The sequence below is a fragment of the Tyto alba genome, unplaced genomic scaffold, assembly GCF_018691265.1.
Source record: "Tyto alba isolate M040663 unplaced genomic scaffold, T.alba_DEE_v4.0 Super-Scaffold_40, whole genome shotgun sequence".
NCBI lineage: Eukaryota > Metazoa > Chordata > Aves > Strigiformes > Tytonidae > Tyto > Tyto alba.
Genome location: NW_024881316.1, coordinates 50,137,372 through 50,162,582, shown reverse-complemented (window position 1 = coordinate 50,162,582; position 25,211 = coordinate 50,137,372). Strand labels below are relative to the sequence as shown.

General features: G+C 54.8%; 1 protein-coding gene across 4 annotated transcripts in view; it reads right to left on the bottom strand.

Moving 5' to 3' along the window:
- OTOF (otoferlin) overlaps positions 1-22,870 on the bottom strand; it is a 113,649-nt gene extending 90,779 nt beyond the window's left edge. For all 4 annotated transcript variants that reach the window (XM_042803000.1, XM_042803001.1, XM_042803002.1 and 1 more), the window contains exons 1-3: positions 22,759-22,870; positions 16,684-16,742; positions 5,067-5,155 (exon numbers count right to left, since the gene is read on the bottom strand). In XM_042803000.1, coding sequence (XP_042658934.1) covers positions 5,067-5,155; positions 16,684-16,742; positions 22,759-22,837 — 227 coding nt within the window. In that variant the 5' untranslated portion in view covers positions 22,838-22,870. The remainder of the gene's footprint in view (positions 1-5,066; positions 5,156-16,683; positions 16,743-22,758) is intronic.
- Between the last annotated feature and the right edge of the window lie 2,341 nt (positions 22,871-25,211).

Genomic DNA, 25,211 nt, shown 5'->3' with positions numbered 1-25,211 from the left:
TCTATTCAGCAGGTTGATTCCTGCCACTGATGCTCAGATCTGAAACTTATTCCTTCCTCTACCACTAAGAAGCTGATAGGGTTGAGGTAAGGCTCTCCTGTCATTGCCTCCTTTGGGCTCCTTGTTTCTGCTTGAGGAACTTGAGCCTTTTCAGCCCATCCTTCAGCCACGGCCAGTGTTCAGGTCCTTCTGCCCAAAGCCCATCATCCCGAAGCAGGGCGTGCTTTGCTGTCCCGGCTCTCCCAAACCCCTCGCCAGCCACCGGCGGTTCATCTCCATCACCAAACCACGAGCACCTGCTGCCATGCAGATGTCCTGGGATGTCTGAGACAAACACAGGGTTGGCAGATACAGCTTTGGATCTACAAACGTGGGTCCTTCCAGGAGCTGGATACTCAGAGGGTCCCTGAGCTCCCCAGGGACCTGCAGTGAGAGGAGATGAAGCTGCTTTGGGGATTGTGCTTCCCACCGCCGGCGAGGCAAAGCCAGGGGAGATGTCTCGCTCGGCGTTTGTTGGAGGGGCTCGCTGATCCCGGCTCCTTTCCTGGGCTGGGCTGGGGGGCTGGGCTGGGTGGGTGGCCAAAAGCAAAGGCGGGCAGCAAGGAGAGCACGTTGTGCTGGGTCTCTCTTAATTGCCGAGGGGCAGGCTGAGCGCGCCCTGCCACAGGCATCCTTTGGGGTTCATTTTCCCCGCCGTCTGTAAATGCCAGCACGAGGGAACTGTTTCTAACCTGAAGGGCTTTTTAATTTAGCAGAGAGAGCCGGAGCAGGTAATTAAAGTCTGGCAAACCTCTGCAGGGAAGTGCTGGGCAGCTGCTCTGATGCTTCTCTGAAGCTGGGCTGGTCCAGGTCAGGAGAAGATGCTCACTGGGGTCCGGCTGCTGGGGAGGATGAGCTCCACAGTTCAGTACTTAAAGGAGGATTATAGGAAAGATGGAGACAGACTTCTTAGCAGGGTCTGTAGCGATAGGACAAGGGGTGATGGTTTGAAACTAAAAGAGGGGAGATTCAGACTAGATATAAGGACTAAATCGTTTACGCTGAGGGCGGTGAGGCGCTGGACCAGGCTGTGCAGAGAGGGGGTGGCTGCCCCCTCCCTGGAAGGGTTCAAGGCCAGGTTGGACGGGGCTGGGAGCACCCTGGTCTACTTGAAGACGTCCCTGCTCATGGCAGGGGGTAGGACTAGATGATCTTTAAAGGTCCCTTCCCACCCAAACCGTGCCGTGATTCAACGATTTCAAGGCAAATGCACCCCAGAAGCAGGAGCAGCTGCTCCTATTTCAGACTTCAACTATGCAAAGCAGGCAAACATGCTGGGTAAATATTTCTGTTGGTTGTGGCAGACCAGGGGTATTTTGTGGATAAACATCACAAAAGAACCGGCAGCCTCTGATCCACCGATATCAATTTTTAACGAGGTTGGAATAGCAGAGAAATCCCAGCACGGCAAAGAGTTCATACGGGGTGAATGAAGAGAGCTGGGCTGACCTGGCAGCAATCCTAGGAAAAGAATAGGAAAGCTTGTGCAGGATTCAATGAATAGGAAATTAAAAACTGGAGTGTAATCAATGACATTGGAGGTAGGCTTGTGAGGAGATTGAGCCTGTCTAAACAGGCTTGGTTTGCTGCTTTGGAGTCGGTTGGTTTGGTGACCGCGTGAAAGGAGCAGGTTCTTACAAAATGTTTGGTTTAACACTGCCTGCTCTCAGTGCTACACACTAACGAGAGCAGATTAATGGAGAAACTCTAAAAATAGCACATCAGCTGAGAATCATCTTTAAATGACAGTGCTATGGTACAGTTTTGCTATTGAGCCCATGATTTCTACATCAGTGATTGGGATGTAAAAAATAACTTACAATCAAGTTTTCAGATAATGTGAAGATTGACAGAACAGTCAACCAGGAGAGAGTGGAGGCAGCCACGCAGAGCAGCGGGGACCTTGGGAAACAAAAAGAGCACTCACATGCCAAAAACACTGCCTAGAAGCAGCATCTGCACCTCTGGCTGGCAGAAAATGGACCCGACTTCCATGAACGCAACAGCTCCGGAGAGCGCGGTGCACCAGCAGCCCAGCACGGTGAAAAAACAACCAAATAATCCATAACTGCACGAACAGAGGAGGGATGGGGGAAAAGAGAGAGGTGTTTCACCCTCCAGCTGCAGAGCTGGGGACATGCAGTGGATGCACCCAGCCTGTGCCTGTGCTTTAGAGGGAAGATGTTGAAAGCTGAACATTAATCATGGAATCACAGAATCCCAGGTTGGAAGGGACCTCAAGGATCAGCTGGTCCAACCTTTCTTGGCAAAATCACGGTCTAGACCAGGTGGCCCAGCACCCTGTCCAGCCAAATATGAGAAGTGTCTTAAAAGTGTTCAACGTTGGGGAAAGATTAGTGGGATAAGGAGCTGCAAAGACGTTTTGAGATAGGAAGAACCACTGTGTGATGAGAGGTGCCAAGAATGGCCTTCTCAAAAACAAGACTGAGAGGTGCTTTGACTATAAATGTGCAAGAGCCTCCGAGGGCAGAAAATGCCTGGTGAGCAATGGGCAGCGATGTTCCTGGGTCCCCGGGATAAGAATCACAGCACGTGGGGGGTTTCTTTGTACCGAGGGGGGACTAAGTTGGTGGAAGAAGCCAGTTCTCACGGGGCGTCGGAACCAGATTCCTGCTCACTGCTTATCTGGGCATTTCTCAGTGGTGAGGAACGAAGCTAATGGCACCGCTCGGTTCATGTGGAAGGTGAGGTTGCAGCATGTGAGGCCGAAGATAAAGCAGTGGAGGCTTCATCCCGGGTCGGGCAAGCCCAGCCAGGGCGCCGGGGCAGAGCTGCAGCCCGCTCGCCTGCGGCGCCAGCAGCTGCTGCTCAGAGGTAAGGCTGCTCCTCTGGGGCAGCACGGGCCCTCACGAGGCAAAGACAAACGGAGGAAAACGTCCAAAGTGATGAAAACGATAAATCAGAAGGTCATCTTGGAAGTAGGAGTGGCTCACGGCTGGCTGATGCAGCCAACCCGTTCTGCATGTGCAGCTCACCAAAGGAAAAAAAGGCGCTTTAAGCCATTTGGCCGAACTAGCTGGGTATTGATTTTGTGTTGGGTATTTGCAAATTTCTCAGAGACTTTGGTCACCTTGAAAGTGGAAGGAATTGCCTGAGTGATCACTATCTCAGCATCTAATCAGTGCAACCTGCTGCTATGCCCTGGCCTTTCCAGTTCCCAATTCCATGAAGGAACGGGGAAGGTTCTTCCTTTCTAGACGCAGAAACACCACTCTCTGCTTTTTATTGCATCTTCCAAGTGGCTTTTTTTTTTTCAGATTTTAAGACAGAGAGAGAAGCGATTGTTTTTTTTTTGTGTGCCAAGCACACAGGATTGCTGTCCAGGAGGTAAATTGGGTAAATCCTGAAGTGCAGTTTGTTAGGGCAAAAGCACCTGATTCGGTTGGCATGTTCTCATTCCCTTCTGCTGGGTAATGAAGATATGAAGCTTCAAGCCATCATGGATGGAAGGATGCTCTGTCCCTTCATGTCGTCCAGCTGCCAGCAGGATCCAGCGAGGGAGGAGAAAGCGAAGGAAGGCACTGAAGGAGCATCCAGTCAAAGAAAAACCACTGCTGGTCATGGATGCACCATGAAGTGCAGGTTCCAGAGGCTGGAGCTGATGCCGGCTGGGGAAGGAGGTGGATCTCCAGGCCTGTGGCTGTCCACCTCGGGCTCCCATCACCCACCTGCTGCCCACAGCCCCGGAGGAGTCCCTTCTCACCGAAAAAAAAAAAATGGTTCAGGGCCACAGAAGAAAATCAGATCTCCCGTTCCACGTGCCCGTCGCTCACGAACTCAGTGCCCACCACGACTGCACCACCTCAATGCAGGTACCTCCAGAAGGTGGTCTGAACACAGCTCAGAGTGACTCGTGCCACGTGTGGCTCCCGTGGCAGAGCTGAGATGTCCCCACGAGCCCAGGGCCACTCTTCTGCCTGTATCTGGCACCCATTCCCCACCCAACTCCTCCACCTGGGCTGGGACCCTCTGGGTGCTCCTTGACTTCCTCCTCCCAGAGAGCAACTGAATAGAACAAGTTTTTTCAACTCTCCCTCTGCTACTCAAGCTCCTACTTAAAAGCAAGGCAAAGGTAGGTTATTTTTTTCTCTCAGTTTCTTGTGGGGGTTTTTTTTTGTTTTGTTTTGTTTGTGGGGTTTTTGTGGCTTTATTTTTTAAAAAAATAATGTATATTTAGCATGCCTGCCCTGCACGCCACCTGTCTCCTCATTTTTTTTCTGGCTCTGAAGCAAGCTTTTGCATGAATATGTACCTGGGAGATGTTCAGGAGAGCTGGGGCAGACAATGGATTTCAGTGCAAAAATGTGAGTGCAACATCCAACCACAAGCAAGAGCCCTTCCTCGGCTCTCTTCCTCCTTTCCCCTCTTCAACGTCAGTGTAAATGTTCTGTAGGACAATTCACGTACGCCACTCATGTTTTTGTGGAAAGCTCCCAGATTTTTGCAGTGACAGCATGGACAGATGTACGAAACACACTAAGGCTGACAGAAGGGATGGACCAACTTTCCTTCTCTCGTGTTCGTTATTAATGTGGGGGCAAAACAGACTGTAAGAAACCTTACAACACGTTCGTAACACTGCACACAACACATAAGGCATGACAACCACTATAGTAGCTATGCGAGAAAAAATGACAAGAGTAAGATAAACGGGTGCAGAATTTGCAAAAGCTGGGGAACTACATTTAGGTATCAAATTCTACCCTGGATAATCAACCCAAAGATTTCAGTCTCTCTTCAACGCATGCAAATCGTGTTGAACCAAACGGCAGCACCTCGGGAAAACCATCTAGTTGGGGGGTGGGTAGCAACCCCACCCGCTGAGCTGCACACATCGCATTGGAGCTTCCTCGCCCTTCCCAGGGGACACCACCACCGTCTTCCTCACCCTTGACTCTCCAAACCAAACCGGGACGTGGCTCCAGCTCATGCCGGGGGTTCCCTCATCCCACCGGAGAGGACCTGGGGGTCGGAGGGAGGGAGGGAAGGACCGACCATGTTCTTACCTGTTGGAGAAGACTTTGCTGTAGTTGAACACCTGGATCTCCAGGATCTCATTCCCGTCGATATTGCTTGCCACCGGCCAGCGGAAGGTCTGCGGAGAAAGGACAGGAGAGAGATGTTTCAGGGAGCTGCCGCAGAGACGATGAGGATGGAGCTGAGGTGAGCACAGGAAAAGGCTAACGAGCCTAACTAGCCAGATGACCATGAAAAAAGGCTAACTGGCTTAACTTTTTTCCAGCAAAAAAGGCTAACTGGCTTAACATTTTTCCAGCAAAAAAGGCTAACTGGCTTAACTTTTTTCCAGCAAAAAGACTAACTGGCTTAACTTTTTTCCAGCAAAAAAGACTAACTGGCTTAACTTTTTTCCAGCAAAAAGGCTAACTGGCTTAACTTTTTTCCAGCAAAAAAGCTAACTGGCTTAACTTTTTTTCCAGCAAAAAGGCAGACAGGGCTGATTTACAGGGGTGTGACGAAGAATGTGCCTCGGTGCCAAATATTTTTTACGTATAGTATGAATATTAATACCCATTGTATAAATGTATATATATATATTTTTTATATATGCACATTTTACGTTTATAACATACAAAAAATATACATGTGTATATATAAAAATCTAAAAGTCACTTTCATTTGTGGGTTTTTTTGTTCCCCAAGGCAAGAAGTCAGTCTGCCAGGCTAAACCACCTGAGGTGCCTTCAGTTTTCCAAGCCTCTCGTGGGCTCCCGCAGCCAAGCACCCCCCCGTGCCAAGCTGCTCTCGGGGCATCAGGGGATGGGAATGTGAGGCCCCAGATGCCAGGCAGCGGGGTTCAGCCCGGCACCGCTTCCAGGATTGTCAGGACTGCACTCAAAGTCTTGAAAGGAAAGCGCTTACCGAGCAACTTCACAGGAAGAAATTAGCGGCTCTTCAGAAATATGCCAACACTCATTTTTTAAGCTGTTTTTCCCCCCTTTTACGTTTTCGACAGTGAGTCAAGGGAGCAAAAGAAAAAAAATCCTGAGATATAAAAGAAGACTAGAAATGGCCCCACGATGGTGATATCATTTTGCTTATGGTCCAGCCTCCCTCCTCGTTCTGCAGCCGGATTTACTCCGGACTCTCCATCGTGGGGATGTAACCCAGCCCTTCCCCCTGCAGCATGTGTGCTGCTCTCTGCTTTCTCCTTCCCGCTGCCTTGATGCACCATTAGCCGGTGCTAGCTAGGTTGATTAACACAACCAGCAATCCCAAGATTAATTACGAGCTGTCTGTTCCCTCCTGCCATCACCATGCCCCTCTGGCCAGAGGGGCCAGGGTCTCCCAGGGTCTGCCCAGAGGTGGCCAAAGAGAGCAGAGCTTAGACCTTCTCAAGGGGAACTCTTCACTTTTAAACAGCAGTAGCACTTTACCGTGGGGTAAGCTGCTCTGCCAGGATCAGCACTTCTGGCTGCTTCTGAGACAGAGATAGAAAGCCCAAGCGCAGTTTCTGCCTGGACCATAGAATAATCGAATCCCAGACCGGTTTGGGTGGGATGGGACCTTAAAGACCATCTAGTTCCAAGCCCCCTGCCCCGAGCAGGGCCCCCTTCCCCCAGCCCAGGGGGCTCCCAGCCCCGTCCAACCTGGCCTTGAACCCTTCCAGGGAGGGGGCAGCCACAGCTGCTCTGGGCACCCTGGGCCAGCGCCTCACCCCCCGCACAGGGAACAATTTCTGCCTTAGATCTCACCTAAATCTGCCCTCTGCCAGTTTAAAACCATCACCCCTTGTCCTGTCACTACAAATCCTGCTAAAAGTCTGTCCCCATCTTTCTCAGAAGCCCCCTTTAAGCCCTCGGTAAGTATTGAAAGGATCCTCCTGGTCCTTCCTGATACCCCATGTCTGTGCAGCCTCACCACCTCAGCAGAGCTCAGCTTTGATCCCTCTGCCCAGAGCCTTGGCCAGTACAGGACAAACCCAAACCCCTCCACTACCTCCACAGAAGACTAAACCGTGGTCCAGGCACAGGCTCTTTTCTGCTCACACACATTTGAGACAGAGTGAGAGGTTAAAGAAGCCTGGAAGCAGCCCCTGAAACCCCAGCAGAGCTCTGTTCCTGGAGACAGCCGGGTTCTGGGGTTGGTTTTTTTTTGCCTTCCTCAGAAATACCATTTTCTGTCCACAGACCAAATTCTGGGGAGGAATGGGAATGAGCGGGCATCCCTTCCTCTGTCAGAAAGACTCGTGGGTCAGTCTGTTCCCCATCCCTGGGCTTTAGGGGGGAGGACAGCGGCTGTCTCTTCCTCTCTGGGTACCTACAGCACAGCGGACAGGGAAATCCTGCTCTAAAATTAGCTCCCCTCCAACACTCAGACCCCAGAGCTCAGGTGTGGCTACCAAGATACGGCATGGAACTAACGATGCGTAGGCACCCCCGCCTCAGTTAGAGGTTTGTCAGGAAGCAAAATAACTAGTCAGGTCATTTGGAAAGCATGATGGCTCCCGGGACCCCTGCTGAACAGCCTCGCTGGCAGCTTTCTGCACCAGTCCGGGGATGGGCACGGCTGCAGCAAACCCCGGGGGGGCCGGCGAGCGGTGCACGGCGTGGAAGAGCGCGCTCCCATCTGCTGTGCTCCGCGTATCGTCCTGGGAGCACCGCTTGCACACGTGCTTGCACGCCTGCTTGCACACCTCCGCTGCCAGAGGGACCCGCCAGCCTAGAGCCACTCACGCCGTTTGCTGAAAGCACTTGGGGTTTTGCTTAAAATGCGGGGGAACGCAGCAGAAGGTACGATTTTCTGCCGTCAGAAATCATCCCTTCGTGGTGCAGCCCCTGTTTCCTTGGGGCTGGGCTTCATAAAGGGGCTCAGATCTGAATTACGCTGCAGATCCCTTGAATTCAGCTAAAGTGTTTAGGACAGAATGCAGATGCTCTCAGTTTGGGACTCAAAAATCAGGGTCGGGATTCCTCCAGCTTGACCTTAGATGCTCAGAAGTCACCTCCTCAACCAACACCCCTCGTCTGGGCTCTCCATCACTGGCGAACCTCTGGCGTGTCCCGGGTACAAACCGAGCCATGCCTCCCTTTTGGGAGGGGATCACACTTTTTCTATCCTTTCTGGACAGACTACCCTGTCATGACTCTATGCCTCAGATCAAAGGAGGGCACCTGGCTCTGGAAGCTGTTCAAAATCCCCTCCCAAAACCCCACTAACCGGACAAGGAATGGGCACCCAGACCCCCGGGCTGTGAAGGAGCTTCTGCCACACCTTCCCCAACCCATGACCCACGCCCAGCCTGCCCAGCCACCCTCGGTCCCCTCTTGGTTTTATCCCAGTGCACGGAAAGTCACTCACATCAACTTGTGGCACCCAGCTGTGAGTTTTACAAACTTATTTTTTCCACCCCTCCTTCATTTTACAAACACGCTGTCCCCTGCGCTAGGGAATCCCTAGGCATTGCTCCCCCCAGGGCTGCTGTCCGCTTCTCTGTCGTCGGATTTTGAGTATTTTGGGGAGGTGGGTGGTGGATCTGGAGCACCCAGACCACATCTAGCGCCTTGTGGGTGGGGGTCTGACGGTGACAAATCAGCCCGGCTGCGAAATGAAAATGCAGGTCTCTGGGCTTTATCTCTCGGAGTTACAGTCACCTCAGCCTCGGCAGAAAAAAAAAAAAAAACAGCTCAGAGGAACCGGGTGATGTGCTTTCCCTCCTAAGGTAGGTAATTATTATTATTATTATTATCTCTCAAGCCTGGAAAGCGTTATTACAGTCACTCAGCCTGACCTCTTAAACAACTCAGTCCACAGATTTTTGTGTTTCACTCAAAGGCTCCTAAATCAACTGCAGATCTGCCTTGTAGCTCAGTCAGAACATATTTTTGTCAGGGAGAAAGGGAAAAAAGACATCCCAGAATTCAAGCAACAACATTTAACTACGCTTTCAGACGAGTGGTTTCCATAGCTGATTACGTTCAGCGATAAACATCTGCACCATATTTCTGCTTTGAATTTATGGGCTTCAGCTCCCTATTGTTTGCCCGATGTTCTCCCACCAAACTGAGCTGCTACCTAAAACTCTTTCGTTCGGATTTTCAGATTTCATTCCTCGCTGCCTGCGGAGATGCAGCAAGGGAATTGCCCCCGGGCTGAAGCCAGTGCTCCCTTTGCAACAAACAGGGAAAGGCAAAGCAATGCCCCGGCCCCAGGACACCTTCAGAAGGGAGACTGGAGACGGGCACCCTGCTGAAAGCACCCAGCGCCGGCTCTGCCGGGGCGGGCATCATCTCACCGCGGGTTCCTGACGCTCTCGCTGGCACCGAGGCAGCGCAGGTCACGGAGTCACAGTCCGGTTTGGGTGGGAAGGGACCTTAAAGCCCCCCCAGTGGCACCCCCTGCCCCGGGCAGGGCCCCCTTCCCCCAGCCCAGGGGGCTCCCAGCCCCGTCCAACCTGGCCTTGAACCCTTCCAGGGAGGGGGCAGCCACAGCTGCTCTGGGCACCCTGGGCCAGCGCCTCACCCCCCGCACAGGGAACAATTTTATCCTTACATCTAATCTAAATCTCCCCTCTTTCGGTTTAAAACCGTCTCCCCCTGGTCCCATCCCCACCCCCTGATCCAGAGTCCCTCCCCACCTCTCCTGTCCCCCCTTTAAGCCCTGGGAGGCTGCTCGAAGGGCTCCCCGCAGCCTTCTCTTCTCCAGGCTGAACCCCCCCAACTCTCTCAGCCCGGCCCCCCAGGGGAGCTGCTCCAGCCCCCCCAGCATCTCCGTGGCCTCCTCTGGCCCCGCTCGAGCAGCTCCGGGTCCTTCTGCTGTTGGGGGCCCCCGAGCTGGCCCCAGCACTGCAGGGGGGTCTCCCCAGAGCGGAGCAGAGGGGGACAATCCCCTCCCTGGCCCTGCTGCCCCCCCTGCTCTGGCTGCAGCCCAGGGCACGGGTGGGTTCTGGGCTGTTTGTGCACGTTGCTGGGTCATGGGCAGCTTTCCCCCCACCAGCACCCCCAGCCCCTCTCCTCGGGGCTGCCCTCCAGCCACTCCTCACCCACTGAGTGATTGCCCCGACCCAGGGGCAGGACCTCACACTCGGAGCTGGGTTGCATTTGCACAGCACTCAGCTCTTTGCAATCATGTTTTTCTTCCCTTGACACCCTCACAGGGTGCTGCCCTTCACGTATGCGATGAGAGAGGGTAAATGTTTTAGAGCTGAAGTTTTCTCAGTTAATTTATAACAGGCCCTGAGGGACTACTTGCTCTCATCAATTCAGAGTGCCTGGGCTGAAGGGAAACACCACGTGGCAGGTAATGAGGGCTGGGAAGCGAACACAAACCGTGCCAAGAGGAATTCAGCAGCGGGGGCTTCCCAAGCCGCTTTCCCCCAAGCCACTAAAACCCAGCAGCACCAGGAACTGGGATGCACCCCCAACCCTGAAGTGCTCCCCAGATGTGGCGTGCGCAGAGGTGACCTGTTTGTCTGCTCAGACCCAGCCCATCCTGGGAGAGTCCGACCTTTGCCAAGGGCCGCACTTAAACGGCTGCTCTTCCTTGTGTTTGACCATGGCCATGACCATGGCAGAGGGCTCCTGCGGCAGGAGGGGGTGCGGGGGCAGGCTGAAAGGCTGCTGCTAAACCGTGGCTTGCTTCGGTAGAAAAACCTGCAACGGCCACGTTGCTTCAGCACGAGCGCTGGAGCTGGGGGAAAAGCCACAGGCTTCACATTTATCTGATGCAATGAGGCGGTCTGATGGCCCACGGCGTCCGAGGCGCCCAGGGACTGAGGCTGGAAGGTCTCCGAGACCACATCCATCTGTCCCTCCTCCCCTGGCAGCAGCAGCAGCAGCAGCTCCATTCAACCTTGCAGCCCGTTTTTACAGAGAGATGAACATCCAAGCGTTTCGCAGGACGCCCCGGCGATGCCACGGTGGGTGCCAGCTAAGAAACAAAGCGAACCCGTGACGAACCCTGACGTCACCTCTAACCAAGGGGCGCATTCGGTGCCGGGTGGGGACAGTGGGTTATCCCAAACCTGCCACCTGGGAGGCTTTTCCAGCTCCTTCCAAGTCAGACGGTCACTCGTGGGTCACCGTGGTGGCCATGCGAGCCTCATGGTTTCCCCACCTGCCTGGCTTTTCCACAGCTGATCTCCCGGGAATGGTGATCCCATATCCAACAGGAATCCCTCCAGCAGTGGCACAATCTAAGTGCTACACCGCTGTTAAAGTGATAGCATGATCCTCTAACCTGTTTTATTCCTTCTCAATGATCTGCCTAGAAACCGGGGGGACTGGCTTTTTAGCAGGGCCTGTAGCAACAGGACAAGGGGTGATGCTTTTAAGCTAAAAGAGGGGAGATTCAGGCTAGGTATAAGGAAGAAATTTTTTACGCTGAGGGTAGAGACACTGGCCCAGGGTGCCCAGAGAGGTGGTGGCTGCCCCATCCTTGAAAACATTCAAGGCCAGGTTGGACGGGGCTCTGAGCAACCTGGGCTGGTCGGGGATGTCCCTGCTCGTGGCAGGGGGTTGGACTAGGTGGTCTTTAAAGGTTCCTTCCAACCCAAACTGTTCTGTGGTCCAGTAATTCCATGAAGTTGCTCTTACTTCACATTTTTGTAGGGAAAGGTACAAGGGACGCGGCCGTGGGAGGAAGGACAAGTGTGATGCGCTGAATAAAGAGGTGAGAAGTGGCAACCCAGGCTCGAGGGATCCACAGAAAGTGAAGATCCTGAGCCACCAGACGCTGTTGTGATGGGGGGGGGGGGGGTGTTGGTTATACTGGGAGGACTGGAGGAGCCCTTGCTGCCCCCTCAACCTCCGGGACACTTCAGGACAAAGCCATCCCTGGGGGACAGCTAGGCCAGATGTTGGGGGGGAGGGAGGGGGTGGGGAGCTGGAGCAGCGTCTGACAGAGCCCACACCGCTGGCAGCAGCGGGGTGGATAGCAAGCAGCTCTCAGCGTGGGACTCAGCACCATCCTGAACACCCGTGGGATGTTCTCAGCCCCGGCCCGGGAGCGCGTCCACCACCGCGGCTGCTCGGGGCCGGGGCTGTTCCCAAAGGCTTCCCTGCTCTCACTGCCCTTCCTCCTTCCCCAGCGGGCTGCCTGTTGATTCTCCTTGCTGGTTTTAGTGTTAACAGCCTTTTTTTTCAAAGCCCTCCGCAGAGCTAAGCAAGTGATCTCTGCTGGGTCAATTTGATCTGTTTTAATGAACAAATTAAAAAAAAAAAAAAAAAAACAACCAACAAAAAATAACCAGCAACCACAGAGGCAGAGAAATGCCTTGGCAGAATGCAGAAGCAACACTTCCAGTGAGACTGCTTTAAGGGAGCTGGGAAAATGCATCTTTGCAAGCCATGGCCCCCCTCTTATCCCTTTTTAAGACATGTCTCCTTTTTAAGACATCTCCCCTTTTTCTGCAGCACCTGGGAGCCTTGGCTGGATGCTCAGCCTGCCTGTCACCTCCAACCCTAATTAATCAGGGGCATTTCCAGATGTTCAGGCCAAGGCTCCAGCTCTGGGTCTTGGCTTTCTTGGCAGCAGCACCCAAGCCTGTCCTGGTGCCTCTAGGAGAGACTGAATGTGGGCAAGGAGGACCCCAGAGCACCCATCCACAGCTCTCCAAGCCCAGCACCATCACTGGAATCCCTTTCCCTCCCCGGAGTGCCCGCGGGATTGCTGCAGGACAAGCCCCTCCAAGAAGAAACCCTCTGGGGTGCAGGCAGGACACGATGAAGCCACCTCTGATTAAGTAAAATACAGCTGTAGTGCCATACATACCCTCTGGAATAGCCAGCAGCTCATTTTCCCCAGGCTCTGGAGAAGCACAGGCCTTGCATAATTCATTAAGCAATGAATAAAAATAATTGCAAAAGAAATAGAGTGAAACCAAGCAAATGGAAACCACTGGGGCAGCCCAAATTCAGCCTGGTAGTGGATTCTCATGAATGTTAAGTGGTGGCAAGGAAAGATAATGTCCTCGTTAGCACCATCAAAAAAACCTTGGGCTTTACATGAACCTGAGGTGAATTTTCTGCTTGTCCCCAGCTCTGAGATGAGGCAGGGAGCATCCTCTTCATCCTCAGCCCGTTTCATCTCCTCTCACAGAGATGAGAGCTGAGCCAGCTCAGCTTCAAAAGCCTTCTCCACACAGAGGATGAGCCATCCCCCACCATCCAAATCATCCTCCAGACACAGGGTCACCATTTTACCCCATTTCGAGGGGGAAGCGGGAGGAAACGGGGTCATTTCTGAAGCTTCTGGTTCATAAATGATCAGTGCAAGGAGCCGCCTGAGCACTAGGAGGGTAACTGGAGAGTAATGTGAAATAAGACCCTGCCTCTCATCCCACTGGTATTATTTTTTTTTGCAAAATCCAAGGAAAACTAGGAAGCTGAAGAGGAAATAAATCTGCTTTTGCAGGGGAACTACTGGAGGGCAAGCAGACCCTCCTGCTCATCTTCACCTGCCCCAAACTCGCAGTGTCCCCAGGCAGACCCCTTGATGCTGCTCCAGCCATCAGGGCTCACCTAGAAGACAGCTCAGTTCTGTGCAGCACAAGGATTACAGACCCCACGTGCACATCAAACAAATCCCCGTGGGACATCACCGTGTGGGGGAATAGCTGGGGAGCAGCTGAGGGCTGCGGTGATGCAATAATAAAATTTTATTCCATAAAATTTGTCAGCTGGGCTTGTCATCAATGCCATGATGACTTGCCCTGTGTGTACACTCAAAGGGAAATATCTGCTTTCCCAAATAACCTCGTCAGCTAATTACTCCAACCCGACGCGTTCCCTAGTTCCTGGCAGGTTTCTTGCCCATGGCCATTGCATCAGGGAATCCTTCAGCAGCGTGAGATCATGAGAGATTTAATAGGGGAAGAGGAAAAAGGACTGCACCTCTGCCGTCTTCTGCTGTGCCTTGTGCTCTGCCCCACGCCATGAGGAGGGAGGGTGCGTCTGTGCTCATCTGATAGGTGCTGCAGAGACCTTGCATGACCCAAAGGATAAAAACCTGACTGGTGGGGCAGATGCTCAGGCCATGAACACTCTCCTACTCGCACAGGAAAGACTTAAGAACGTGCTTAACTTAAAGCCCACGGGGATTACTCATTTTTGGCAGGTCCCAAGCCCTGGAGCAACCAGCAGCTGCACACGTGTCATCTGTGCCAGGGCTACATCCTGACCTTGGTCCCCCTTGCAAAGCAACTTCTGACTCACGCTGGAGTTTCCTCCGGCTGGAGCCAAGTGGTTGATGAGAAAAATCAGGATATTTGCAGTGGGGGGAGCGGGGGGCTGGGTACAGCCCGGCTGCTGCCGAGGCATCGCCTGGCACCCAGTGCAAGGAGACGAGAAGAGCCCAAAGCTTGGTCCGGGCCTGCGAGGTTGCTCCAAAGCGAGCTGTCTTGCTCTGCTGCAACTCACTGTGTCGATACTACCAAGCTGGTTTTAATCAGGTTTACATGAGGCTCTCCCAGCAGGACCCATGACAAACATGACCTAAACAGAGACGGGGGCAGCCTCGGACCCATCCCACGGATGCAGCAAAAGGCACTAGAAAAAAATACGGTGCACGTTAATATACACCTCTGGCTCAAGGTTTTCTTATACCCGCTGCCTTTAAAGCAATATAATCCTTGTCCTCCTGACATGCAGCAATGCCCATCCTCCCCTGCACTCTGCCTGGGACCATGGAGGGCTCTAAGTTGGCTGGGATGCACCGAGCCTGACCGGGATGCTCCGAGCTTGTTTGGGATGCTCTGAGCTCCGCTGGGATGCTCCGAGCTTGGCTGGGATGCTTCAAGCTCCATCAGGATGCTCTGAGCTCTGCTGGGATGCTCCGAGCTTGGCTGGGATGCTCCAAGCTCCACCGGGATGCTCTGAGCTTGTTTGGGATGCTCTGAGCTCCACTGGGATGCTCCAAGATCCATCAGGATGCTCTGAGCTCCGCTGGGATGCTCCGAGCTCCATCAGGATGCTCTGAGCTCCACCGGGATGCTCCGAGCTCCACCGGGATGCTCCGAGCTTGCTTGGGACACTCCAAGCTCCATCAGGACGCTCTGAGCTCTGCTGGGATGCTCCGAGCTTGGCTGGGATGCTCCAAGCTCCACCGGGATGCTCTGAGCTCCGCTGGGATGCTCCGAGCTTGGCTGGGATGCTCCGAGCTCCACCGGGATGCTCCAAGCTCCATCAGGACACTCTGAGCTCCGCTGGGATGCTCCGAGCTTGGCTGGGATTCTCTGAGCTCCACTGGGATGCTCCGGGACCACTGTGCAGCACCAAGCACTGGGAGCAGCTGGCATCTGGCATCCCACCAAGCCCGAGACGGCCAACGGAGCCTCCAGCCCTTCAACCCTGGCAGGGAAGGATCTCCTCATTCAAATCACAGAGTTTTGAGGCAGAGGCAGCTCCACCAGTGCACTCCGCCGTGGTTGTTATTCAAATCAGTCTATTATACTCACAAATTGTTGTGTGCAGATCTCTAGAAATCTGCATCCCATTAACAGCAGCAGCTTCCCCCGGCTGCCTCGGCTTTGTAGGAGCGTGGTCGGAGAGGCATCTCCAGCATCCTTCTTGCTGAGCCTCACCGATCCCGTGCAACGCTGGAGCTATCGGGGGCACATCCCACCCTACCCATGCCTTGGGCTTTCCCTACCCCTGAATCCCCGGGAGCCTGAGATTAAGCTCTTCCCCTAAAACCTGGAACAAGGACTAACCCATCCCAGGGCAGCAGAGGGGCAGGGAGGAGCCAGGTGTGCTTCTGGTCACGCAAGCTGGGAACACCACGAGATTTGTCCCCCCACCAACACAATCCCGTGCCTGGAACGAGGATGAAACCTTATTTTCTACAGGTGGAAAGTGATAAACGATTTAAAGATCTTTATATTCTTCATAGCTTCTTGCATTCTGCAGCCCCTGGGAATGGGTTATCTTCTATGAGAAACACAAAGCAATCAAAGAAACATCTATTCTCTTATGAAAGCAGATTTCCATTTTGAATGTGACTTCATAGAGGCACCTCTATTCCCTGCCTGGGTGGGTGACCTTATTTCAGTCATCTCAGAATATTTTCTTGGTGTCTGCTTAAGAAAAGACTGGATTTTAAAACCACATTAAACTTGGGCTTCAATTCCTTCTCTCTCCCTCTCCAAGCCCAGAGCCGAGCGCTGAGGGCCGATACAGCACCCAAGGCAGATCGATTGGCTTGGTACCCAGCGCGAGCCGAGGGGTGCAGGGGGGGCTGACGGGCTGAGCGTCAACAACCGAGGCACTGCGGATTTGAAACAAGGGGGAGTTTTTCCCCCTGAGGCAAGGAAAAGGAGAGCCAAGAGCCCCGCAGGATGTGCCCAGGGGAGACAAGCAATTTTTCCCAAATTTTTAGTGCCAACAAGGTGGATTTTTTTTTTTTTTTTTTTTTTTCCCTCCAATGAATCACCCCACGGGGAAGTGCTGCAGGGCTGTTCCCGCGTCACAGGACACCCCGTGTCCTCAGCCCCAGCCAGAGCACGGCCAAGAGAAGAGACCCATTTGGTACCTGCCGAGAGACACCCCAGAGCAGACAAGGATGCCAACACACTTAAATTAGGGCGCGGGGATGTTCATCCGGAAAAGGAGCCGTGGCAAAGCAACCCAGGTATGCGAGAGACCAGGAGGAAAACACGTCACGTCTTACCTCGTCAAACCTGGCCTCGTCCTCGCAGTTTTCAAGCACTCGGGTGTAGAAGGAGAGCCCTGGAGAAGGGAGAGGAGAAACGCGTTGGTTGCGGCGAGGAGCACCCGTGGTGGCAGACGCGGGGGGCGAGGGGGGGGCTGCACAGCAGCGGCGAGACCCCCGGGGTCGGGGTCTGCGGGGGTGGCCTCGCCGCACCACAACCCGTGGGAATTGCCTGGGGTGGGGAAATGTGTCTGCAAAGGTGTGGGAGCACCGTGGGCACGTGTGCCTGTGTGGAACTCGGGGCGGGGGGGGGGGGCAGAGGGCCCACAGCCCACCCAAAATGGGTGAATCCAGCCGCAGCTCCCCCACCCCAGCACCCAACACAACGTTAACCAGCTTCCAGAGGTAACGAGGAAGATTTTTCTGCAGGGCGCTCAGCTGGCGCGCTCGAGTCTTGTCCCATGTATTTGGGGACCTACGGGGATCGCGGCGGTTTTGGCAGCGACTTTTATACTGGTGGAACTGGGGCTCCTCGAGCCCCGGGAGAGCAGCCAAACATGTGCGTTAGTTACTGAAATAAGCCGTTTTTACCCCAGGACCCTCAGCTCATAGGTCACCCCGTGCGTATCAGTAGGATAACCTTACCCACCCATACCCCCCCTGCATCAATATTTCTAGTTAATAACCACTTCATAACACTGGAGGAGGAAAATTTATAAAAACGCTAATATTTAATCACCGAATCTCATTGAGGCTTTCCCTTCCAGAAAAGAAAACTGTCTCCTGGGTAATTAAAAACATCTCTGTACGTGAGTCTGCTTTGGGCCCGGCATTGCACAGACAACCTGTGGTCAGGGCAAGTGGATGCCAGGGCACCCCCCAGTGCTGTGGGGTCAACTTTTACTTTATTTTACCAAAAATTGAGGTGTCCTGATGACATGGCAAGGAATGCCCCATCTCTTTCTAATTTAACTATTACACAAGGAGAGCCAGAAAATCATTTTGTCAAACTTTCTGGTGTCTGCAGCATCCGACCTGGGTGAAGCTGACCTAGAAGGTGCATCCTGCATCCCAAACCACCCTCCCAATCCCCCGTCATGAATCACTTCGCCCATGGATGCACGAATTTCTCGGGGATAGAGGCAAAGCACTGTATTTATGCCATGCCAGGCGACTCCAGGTGAGGGTGGATGAGACCCATGAAGCCTGTGGGGTGGGATGGAAGCTGCAGTGGGATGCAGCCACCAAGAGTAGGGCCACAAAGATGCTGGGGGGGCTGGAGCAGCTCCCCTGGGAGGCCGGGCTGAGAGAGTTGGGGGGGGTCAGCCTGGAGAAAAGAAGGCTCCGGGGGGACCCTGAGAGTGGCCTCCCAGGGCTTAAAGGGGGGGCAGGGAAGGTGGGGAGGGACTCTGGGTCAGGGGGTGGGGATGGGACGAGGGGGGGACGGTTTTGCACTGAAAAAGGGCAGATTTAGGTGAGATCTGAGGCAGAAATTGTTCCCTGTGCAGGGGGGTGAGGCGCTGGCCCAGGGTGCCCAGAGCAGCTGTGGCTGCCCCCTCCCTGGAAGGGTTCAAGGCCAGGTTGGACGGGGCTGGGAGCCCCCTGGGCTGGGGGAAGGGGGCCCTGCCCGGGGCAGGGGGGGGCACTGGATGATTTTTAAGGTCCCTTCCCACCCACCCCATAACTCAATGATTCTATAGGACCCCACACCCCCCCCCAGGTGAGGAGGTGGGCACCACATGCCAGAGGCACAACCAGCATCTCGGCGCCAGTGCGAGCTCCATCCTCACGCCGATACGGGACCAAACACACACAGCTCAGGGGGTGAATCAGCCGTAAGCGAACGCACGGGGGGGGAAGCACAATCTGGGAGAAGACACCCCAAGGGGGACAATCTACCACCCAAAATATTTCTCCTCAGAGCATGACTTAAGACAAATCAGCACGTCTCACCCCCTGCCCCGTCCTCTCCCAATCCAGCGAGCATCACGACGATGTCTCGTTGCAGCGGTATCACTATCCACCGGTGCCGGGTGGTGTTCCAGGAGGTATCTGTGAAGGATCTCCCTCATTTACACACACTAATCCAGAGAGAAAGCCTCGCCAAGAAGCTCTTTATAGCTCCATCTGTGACCAATTAGCTGACAAGCCCTCTAATTGCGCCAGGGCACCTTCACAAATGCAATTCAGCTGGTGTAAGAGTGAAAACTGCAGTGGGCGAGTGACCCTGTATGAGCTCAGACAGCAGCAGGCATCCCCCAAAAAAGGGCAGGCTGAAAAAAATTCACTGTTTTTCTGCTCTTCCCCCTGCAGCCAGCCTGAAGAGCAAGTATTTGCAGATAAAGCCTGGAGCCATCCCTGAGTTTCACCCGCAGAGCAAAGAGGTGAAGAGCTGGAGAGGTGCAAGAGCGACTGATCTGGGGCTTGGGAGCCCTTTTCAGCCAGGCTGGAGCATGCCCGGGGCAGCTGCTGTGGAGTGGTGGGTGGCTTCCGTGTCACTGAAAGCTCAAAACCAGCCCCAAATCCCCCCCTGAACAACTGGGAGGGTCATAAAGGCAAGAAGGGATCTTGTTGGTTAACACCTCCCAACATCTTGGGGTACGAGGGCTCCTGGGGAGTTTGGTGAGTCAAAGCCAAGGCCATGGTGGGGGACGAGTCCCTGACACTCGGGGGTGGGAGTGGATTCAGGCCACGCTGCTGGAGCAGAGCCCACCTCTCCCCTCCGCTCCCAGATGAGGAGCTGGACAACCTGGCACCTCTCCCTGCCTGCTCCCCTGGGTCCAGAACCGGGAGCTCCTGCCCGTGCCTCAGTTTCTCCGATTTGCAAAATGCAAACAGTGCGGCGCTGCTGGGAGCGCGGGCATCCCTGGGAGAGCAGGAGCAGCGTTACTCCATAGCCATCCCACACGGCTGTCAGTCTCAGCCTTTTCCCAGAAAAGCTTTCATCAAGGTTGTGATTTATTCTTCTTCCCACCTGAGCTGAAGTCGAGCAGCGTTTCAGCGCGCTGCCCACCTGCAGAAACGCACGTGGCAGCCTGTCACCCTGCAGTCAAACTCTTCCTTTAACTTCTTTTTGTGCAATGACAGATGCTTTTGGCTCAATGAGCGAACACCCACTTGGGGAGCTCTGCCTGAACCCCCAGGCTGTGCTGCCGGTGGATGAGGAGCGCGACAAGGCTTGGGGGGCAGCTTGACTAGCGAAGAGCATCCCTCTCTGCAACGCTCAGTAACCCCAGGAAAATCAGGGTAGTGAGGAGTGTCAGCACCACACTCAACCTATGAGCCACTGTGGGGAGCGCTGAGGGATGCCAGGCTGGTGGGGGGTCACCTCACTCCCTGCTCCAGGGGTCTAAATCTCCCTCTAGAGTCACTGGGGAAAGGCAGGAGACTTCCCTCGAGAGACCTTGGCACCGAAACCCAACCACCCACACCGCGATCTTCCCCTGGGTCTGGCACCGAGGGTCCAGGCCAATGTGCCTGAATCTATCTTGTCCCATCCCATCCTATCCCAGCCCAGGGCTGGGCAGCCCTGGGGCAGTTTGGATGGGCTCTGGTTGGAGGGAAGAGCCATGGCCAGCCTGGATGGGCATCAGGGCAGCGACGGCGCAGCATCGTGTTAATCAAACAGCAAAAATACAGCCAGTGATTAAAAGAGCCCGTGCGAGAGGGATGAGGCAGCCGACAGGCCAAACAACACAGCTTCACAGCAGCGTCTGGCTTCCCGTGGCCTGACTCCGCTCCCATCAATCCCAAATTCTCACGGGGCAAGGGGACAGCAGAGCATTGCCTGAGCCACAGAGACACCAAACGCCGGGGGAGCTCTGCGCCAGCCTGCGCGCAGGGTGCTGGGATGCTTCAGAGCCACCTCCAGTGTGGGAGCAGCCCCAGCTCCCGGCTCCGGGATGTGCTCACGCAGCCCGGGGGTAGCCCAGCACCGTGGCTGTACCCCGAGGGGAGGCAGGGAAGACTGCTCGCCGTGCAGGGTGGTGCTTGTGCACCCTCAGGGATGGGTGTCAGGAGCTGCTCGCTGGTGCAGGTCCAGCCCAGGGACCCAGCCCTGCCTCATCCAGAGAGATTAGCAATCTGGCAGGAGCCAATCTTCACAGGTACCACCAAGCACGGCAAGAAAAATCCAAGAGCACGTGAGAACTCCTATCTTACTACTACTACAACTGTTGAAATCCATGGTGTGCAAGAAAGATCACCTTTCCATAAGGATCGTACTGCTTACGTATCCTCACGGTGTGATAATTCCGGTCCCCTCATCCAGAACAAGGTCCTGACCCGGATTCACGCCTCGTGTTAGCCGGCATCCCAGGCTCAGTGCTCTCCCACAACCCAAAACGATGCCGCGACGTGTCAAAGAGGTCCCCAGGGGATTTGCCCCTGGACTTCCCAGCATGGGGTTGTCCCGGTCATGAGCTCCAGGACGAGCAGGGGAAGAGGCATCCCCACCTGCAGGTATCGGTGACACTGCTGCCTTCACAGCGTGACACTAAACCCCCTCCTTGCACAGAAATCCACAGCGGCAAACTACCAGGGGGAAAAGAAAAAAAAAAAAAAAATAAAAAAAAAAAAATCCGAACCCTGACCCAGCTGTCCTCGAGGAAAAAAAACACCAAATTTCTTCCTTGGGAAAGGAACATCCACGAGGAGCCCAGCTCCTCCCAGCTCAAGGCTGGGGAAAGAAACACGGCTGTGAGATTTAGTGTCACCCTCCCTGGATGGTGTGACAGCGATAGCAATTCTGCACCGCGCAGGAACCAGCTCGCGCCTGGGAGGATGATGGAGATGGGATGATGGAGGGGAGGGCCTGGAGAAATGTCCCGGGTGCCCCACAAGGGCTCTGACAAAGCAACTGGCAGGAGCATAAGAGGGTGGGTGCAGCGGGAGCACCCCAAAGCACCTCAACGTGGGTGTCATCCCCCGTGCCTGGCCGGGTCTCACGGTGGCTCTTAACGCAAAGATGTCACAGCAGGGACAGATCCTGACGGTCTGGGGGGGGGGCTGTGTGCTGGGCTCGGGGCCAGGCACGCTCAGGGCTGGAAATGTGGGTCCTGCTGGGGCTCACCGAGGTGGAGGGGGGGGGTTCACCCCGGGTGGCTTAGGGCTGGGACCGCTCCAGCCTTTGCCATCGGCCGGGGGTGCAAGATTTATTCCCACAGAGGTTATTTAACAGCCCCTGCGCTGCTGCTGGGAGGCAGGGACAGGGAAATAAGGGGATAATTACACCTTTTTAATGAACCTACAGTCGTTAAGGCAGACCAGGGAAGGCCGTTTCAGGCCACGCTGGCTGGCCTGGCTTGAAGCTGATGAAAATACCCGCTGCCCTGCTCCCCCCGCCGCGTGTTTGCCGAGAGAAGGGATCGCTCTTCACGGCTCCCGAACCATCCCACACACCCGCCTCTGCCCACCCGTGGGCTCCCGCACGCTGGAGGACGGATCCGGCCCCACGCCGCAGGCTCACGCCGAGCCTTCCCCAAAAGCTCCCTCCCACCCCGGGGGGCTTGGGAAAGGTTTGGGTGCTGCTGAGGGGACGCACCCCCGGCGAGTTTTCGCTCCTTTTGCAGCTTCCCTTGGGAAGCTTTGGAGCCGGCGAGGATCCGAGCAGGAAAAGCAAAGCTGCAGCATCTTTAGAAGAAGAATTCCGGGCACACGCTGGGTCCCGGCACAAGGCAAGTTCTCCTCCTGGCCCTGCCAGGGACGCTTTTTTGGTGGCACAGCTTTGTGACCAAGCCCATGACCCTACGGCAGGACCCCGACCCGCTCCTGCGGTGGGGTGTGTGTGGGGGGGGTCACCCTGGGTCCTCACCTACTTTCCCCTGGATGAATCCCCCCTCCCCAGGGGCTGCCCGTGGAGGGGTGGGGGTGTGTGTGTGGGGGGGGCTGAAGAGTCCCAAGCGGGGTGCAAACAGGCAGGGGGACCCCAAAAAAGCAGTTGGGGGGGGGCAGGCAGCACTTAAAGCCAGGCGGCTCGCATCTCCCCCATCCCAATCCAAGCACGGCCGCGATGGGGAAACTGAGGCAGGTGGCAGGGACACCACCACCGGCGAGTATCCACCCCCCCCCCCCGCGACCCCTCCTTCCCGCTACCTCGGAAAGCCGCTTTGGCGATGCGATCGGCTTTGCCGCGGAGGCCGGAGACGGTGCGGAGGTGCAGCAGCAGAGCCATGGTGCGGGGCGATGCGCGGGGCGCGGAGCGATGCGCGGAGCGGGGCGCGGGGACGCGCTGCCAGCTGCGCTCCGGGGCGCGGGGCGGGGCGGGGCGGGGCGTGCGTGTGGCCACGCCCCTTGCTGAATTATTCATCAGCAGTACGCCCCTTCCCTTCCCTTCCCTTCCCTTCCCTTCCCTTCCCTTCCCTTCCCTTCCCTTCCCTTCCCTTCCCTTCCCTTCCCTTCCCTTCCCTTCCCTTCCCTTCCCTTCCCTTCCCTTCCCTTCCCTTCCCTTCCCTTCCCTTCCCTTCCCTTCCCTTCCCTTCCCTTCCCTTCCCTTCCCTTCCCTTCCCTTCCCTTCCCTTCCCTTCCCTTCCCTTCCCTTCCCTTCCCTTCCCTTCCCTTCCCTTCCCTTCCCTTCCCTTCCCTTCCCTTCCCTTCCCTTCCCTTCCCTTCCCTTCCCTTCCCTTCCCTTCCCTTCCCTTCCCTTCCCTTCCCTTCCCTTCCCTTCCCTTCCCTTCCCTTCCCTTCCCTTCCCTTCCCTTCCCTTCCCTTCCCTTCCCTTCCCTTCCCTTCCCTTCCCTTCCCTTCCCTTCCCTTCCCTTCCCTTCCCTTCCCTTCCCTTCCCTTCCCTTCCCTTCCCTTCCCTTCCCTTCCCTTCCCTTCCCTTCCCTTCCCTTCCCTTCCCTTCCCTTCCCTTCCCTTCCCTTCCCTTCCCTTCCCTTCCCTTCCCTTCCCTTCCCTTCCCTTCCCTTCCCTTCCCTTCCCTTCCCTTCCCTTCCCTTCCCTTCCCTTCCCTTCCCTTCCCTTCCCTTCCCTTCCCCTCATCCTTCCCCTCCTGTTTACAATCCGGAATTCTGGGCTCGCTGTGGAGCAGGGCTTTCCTGTAGGGTTGCACGTGAACACACAAAGCCCAAATAAACTTGTCCTTTATTTCAAGGGAGACAATTTGGGAAGAGGAAGAGCATAGACACAGGAGTCTTTGAGCCTCACATATCTTCCTTTCCTGCTTGGGTACTTCCAGGAAAAATGCACCTGGGGTGAAGTAACCTTCTCAAATGGATAATAAACCACTGGAAATAAGACATCTATTTCCATCTATCGCGTGGGGTTCTGTTAGAGAATCTAGATTGCTGTCCTCCTGCCAGTGGAAAAGATCTTTATGCTCATTTATAAGTGCACGAGAGTGAAGAAACCGGGGGGGGGGGGGTCACCAGTGTGTGCTGTTTCTCACAATATCAGGAAGAGAAAGAGCAGCCCTGCCCAAACTGGTCCGCACTGGGCAAATGAGAGTCTGGGCCCTTGCAGGAGCTCAGGGGGTAAACCCAGGCACGAGCCAGAGATGGGTCCAGTAGGTCTGACCCTGCTAAACCAGCATTTTCCATCCCTAGCTGGTCATGCTCAGCTGAACGTCCTGACTGCTGCTGCTGTTGCAACCCCTTTCTGCCTTCGGTCTTGCTAAAAAGCTGGAGTTTAGAAGCAATTACGGTTTCTCTGGGGTTTGCTGTGATTGTTTGGAGGAGCTCTCGTGGGTTTTGCAGCATATTGTAACTTCAGCTCGACCTGTTTCAGGTGCTTGGCTCTCCCCTCTGCTGTGTAGCCAACGTGCAGCTGTATGAACGTCAGCCCAGGCGCTGCTCCGAGCCTTGAGCAGCTCTCGTGGGATGTAACAGCCATGCGAAGGTCAAATCCTGCTCGGCTTCTCCAGGGATCCAGCAGAAGATATCCTCACCTCCATCTCCCCCAGCTCCCCTTTCCAAATTCACTCGGTTCGAGAGCAAGCAAATTCCACCAGCGTTTCTAAGAGGCACCTTCAGAGCAACCCATGTCTCCCTAAAAGCACAAATACCACACAAAACACCTTCTACATCATGTAGTTAATTTTAAACCCCTTGCTCAATATCAAAAAATAGATAAATAAGTAAAAAAATCCAGTGTAAGGGGTGCTGACTGGAGATAACCATTGCGAGAGGCAGTAGGATGGATCACTTAATGCTGCAATGTGAGGTTAAGCGAGTGATACTCAATGGCCACCATGAAAACACCAGCCTGGAGGACCTGATAAGGAAGGTGACATCTTTTTTCCTGATTTTTTTTTTTTTTTAATATGAAATCCCAGACATGATTTAACTGTTCCTACTGTCAAAGCACAGGTGGAGGGCTGTTGGGGAGCGGTAACCCATGGTTTTACTCCCAGACTGATATAAAGAGTCACAGCAAAGCAAGAAAGAAGAAATTAAGACAGAAAATGATATACACATGGGTCTTTAACACGGTGCATTAGCTCTGACTGGGATGTGACGACTGTGTCATCGCTGAAAGAAATGTAAGAAACTACTACCCATCGGCTGCTGGATGTAAGCATCCTCTTAGGATGCCACAACCCAGCCAAA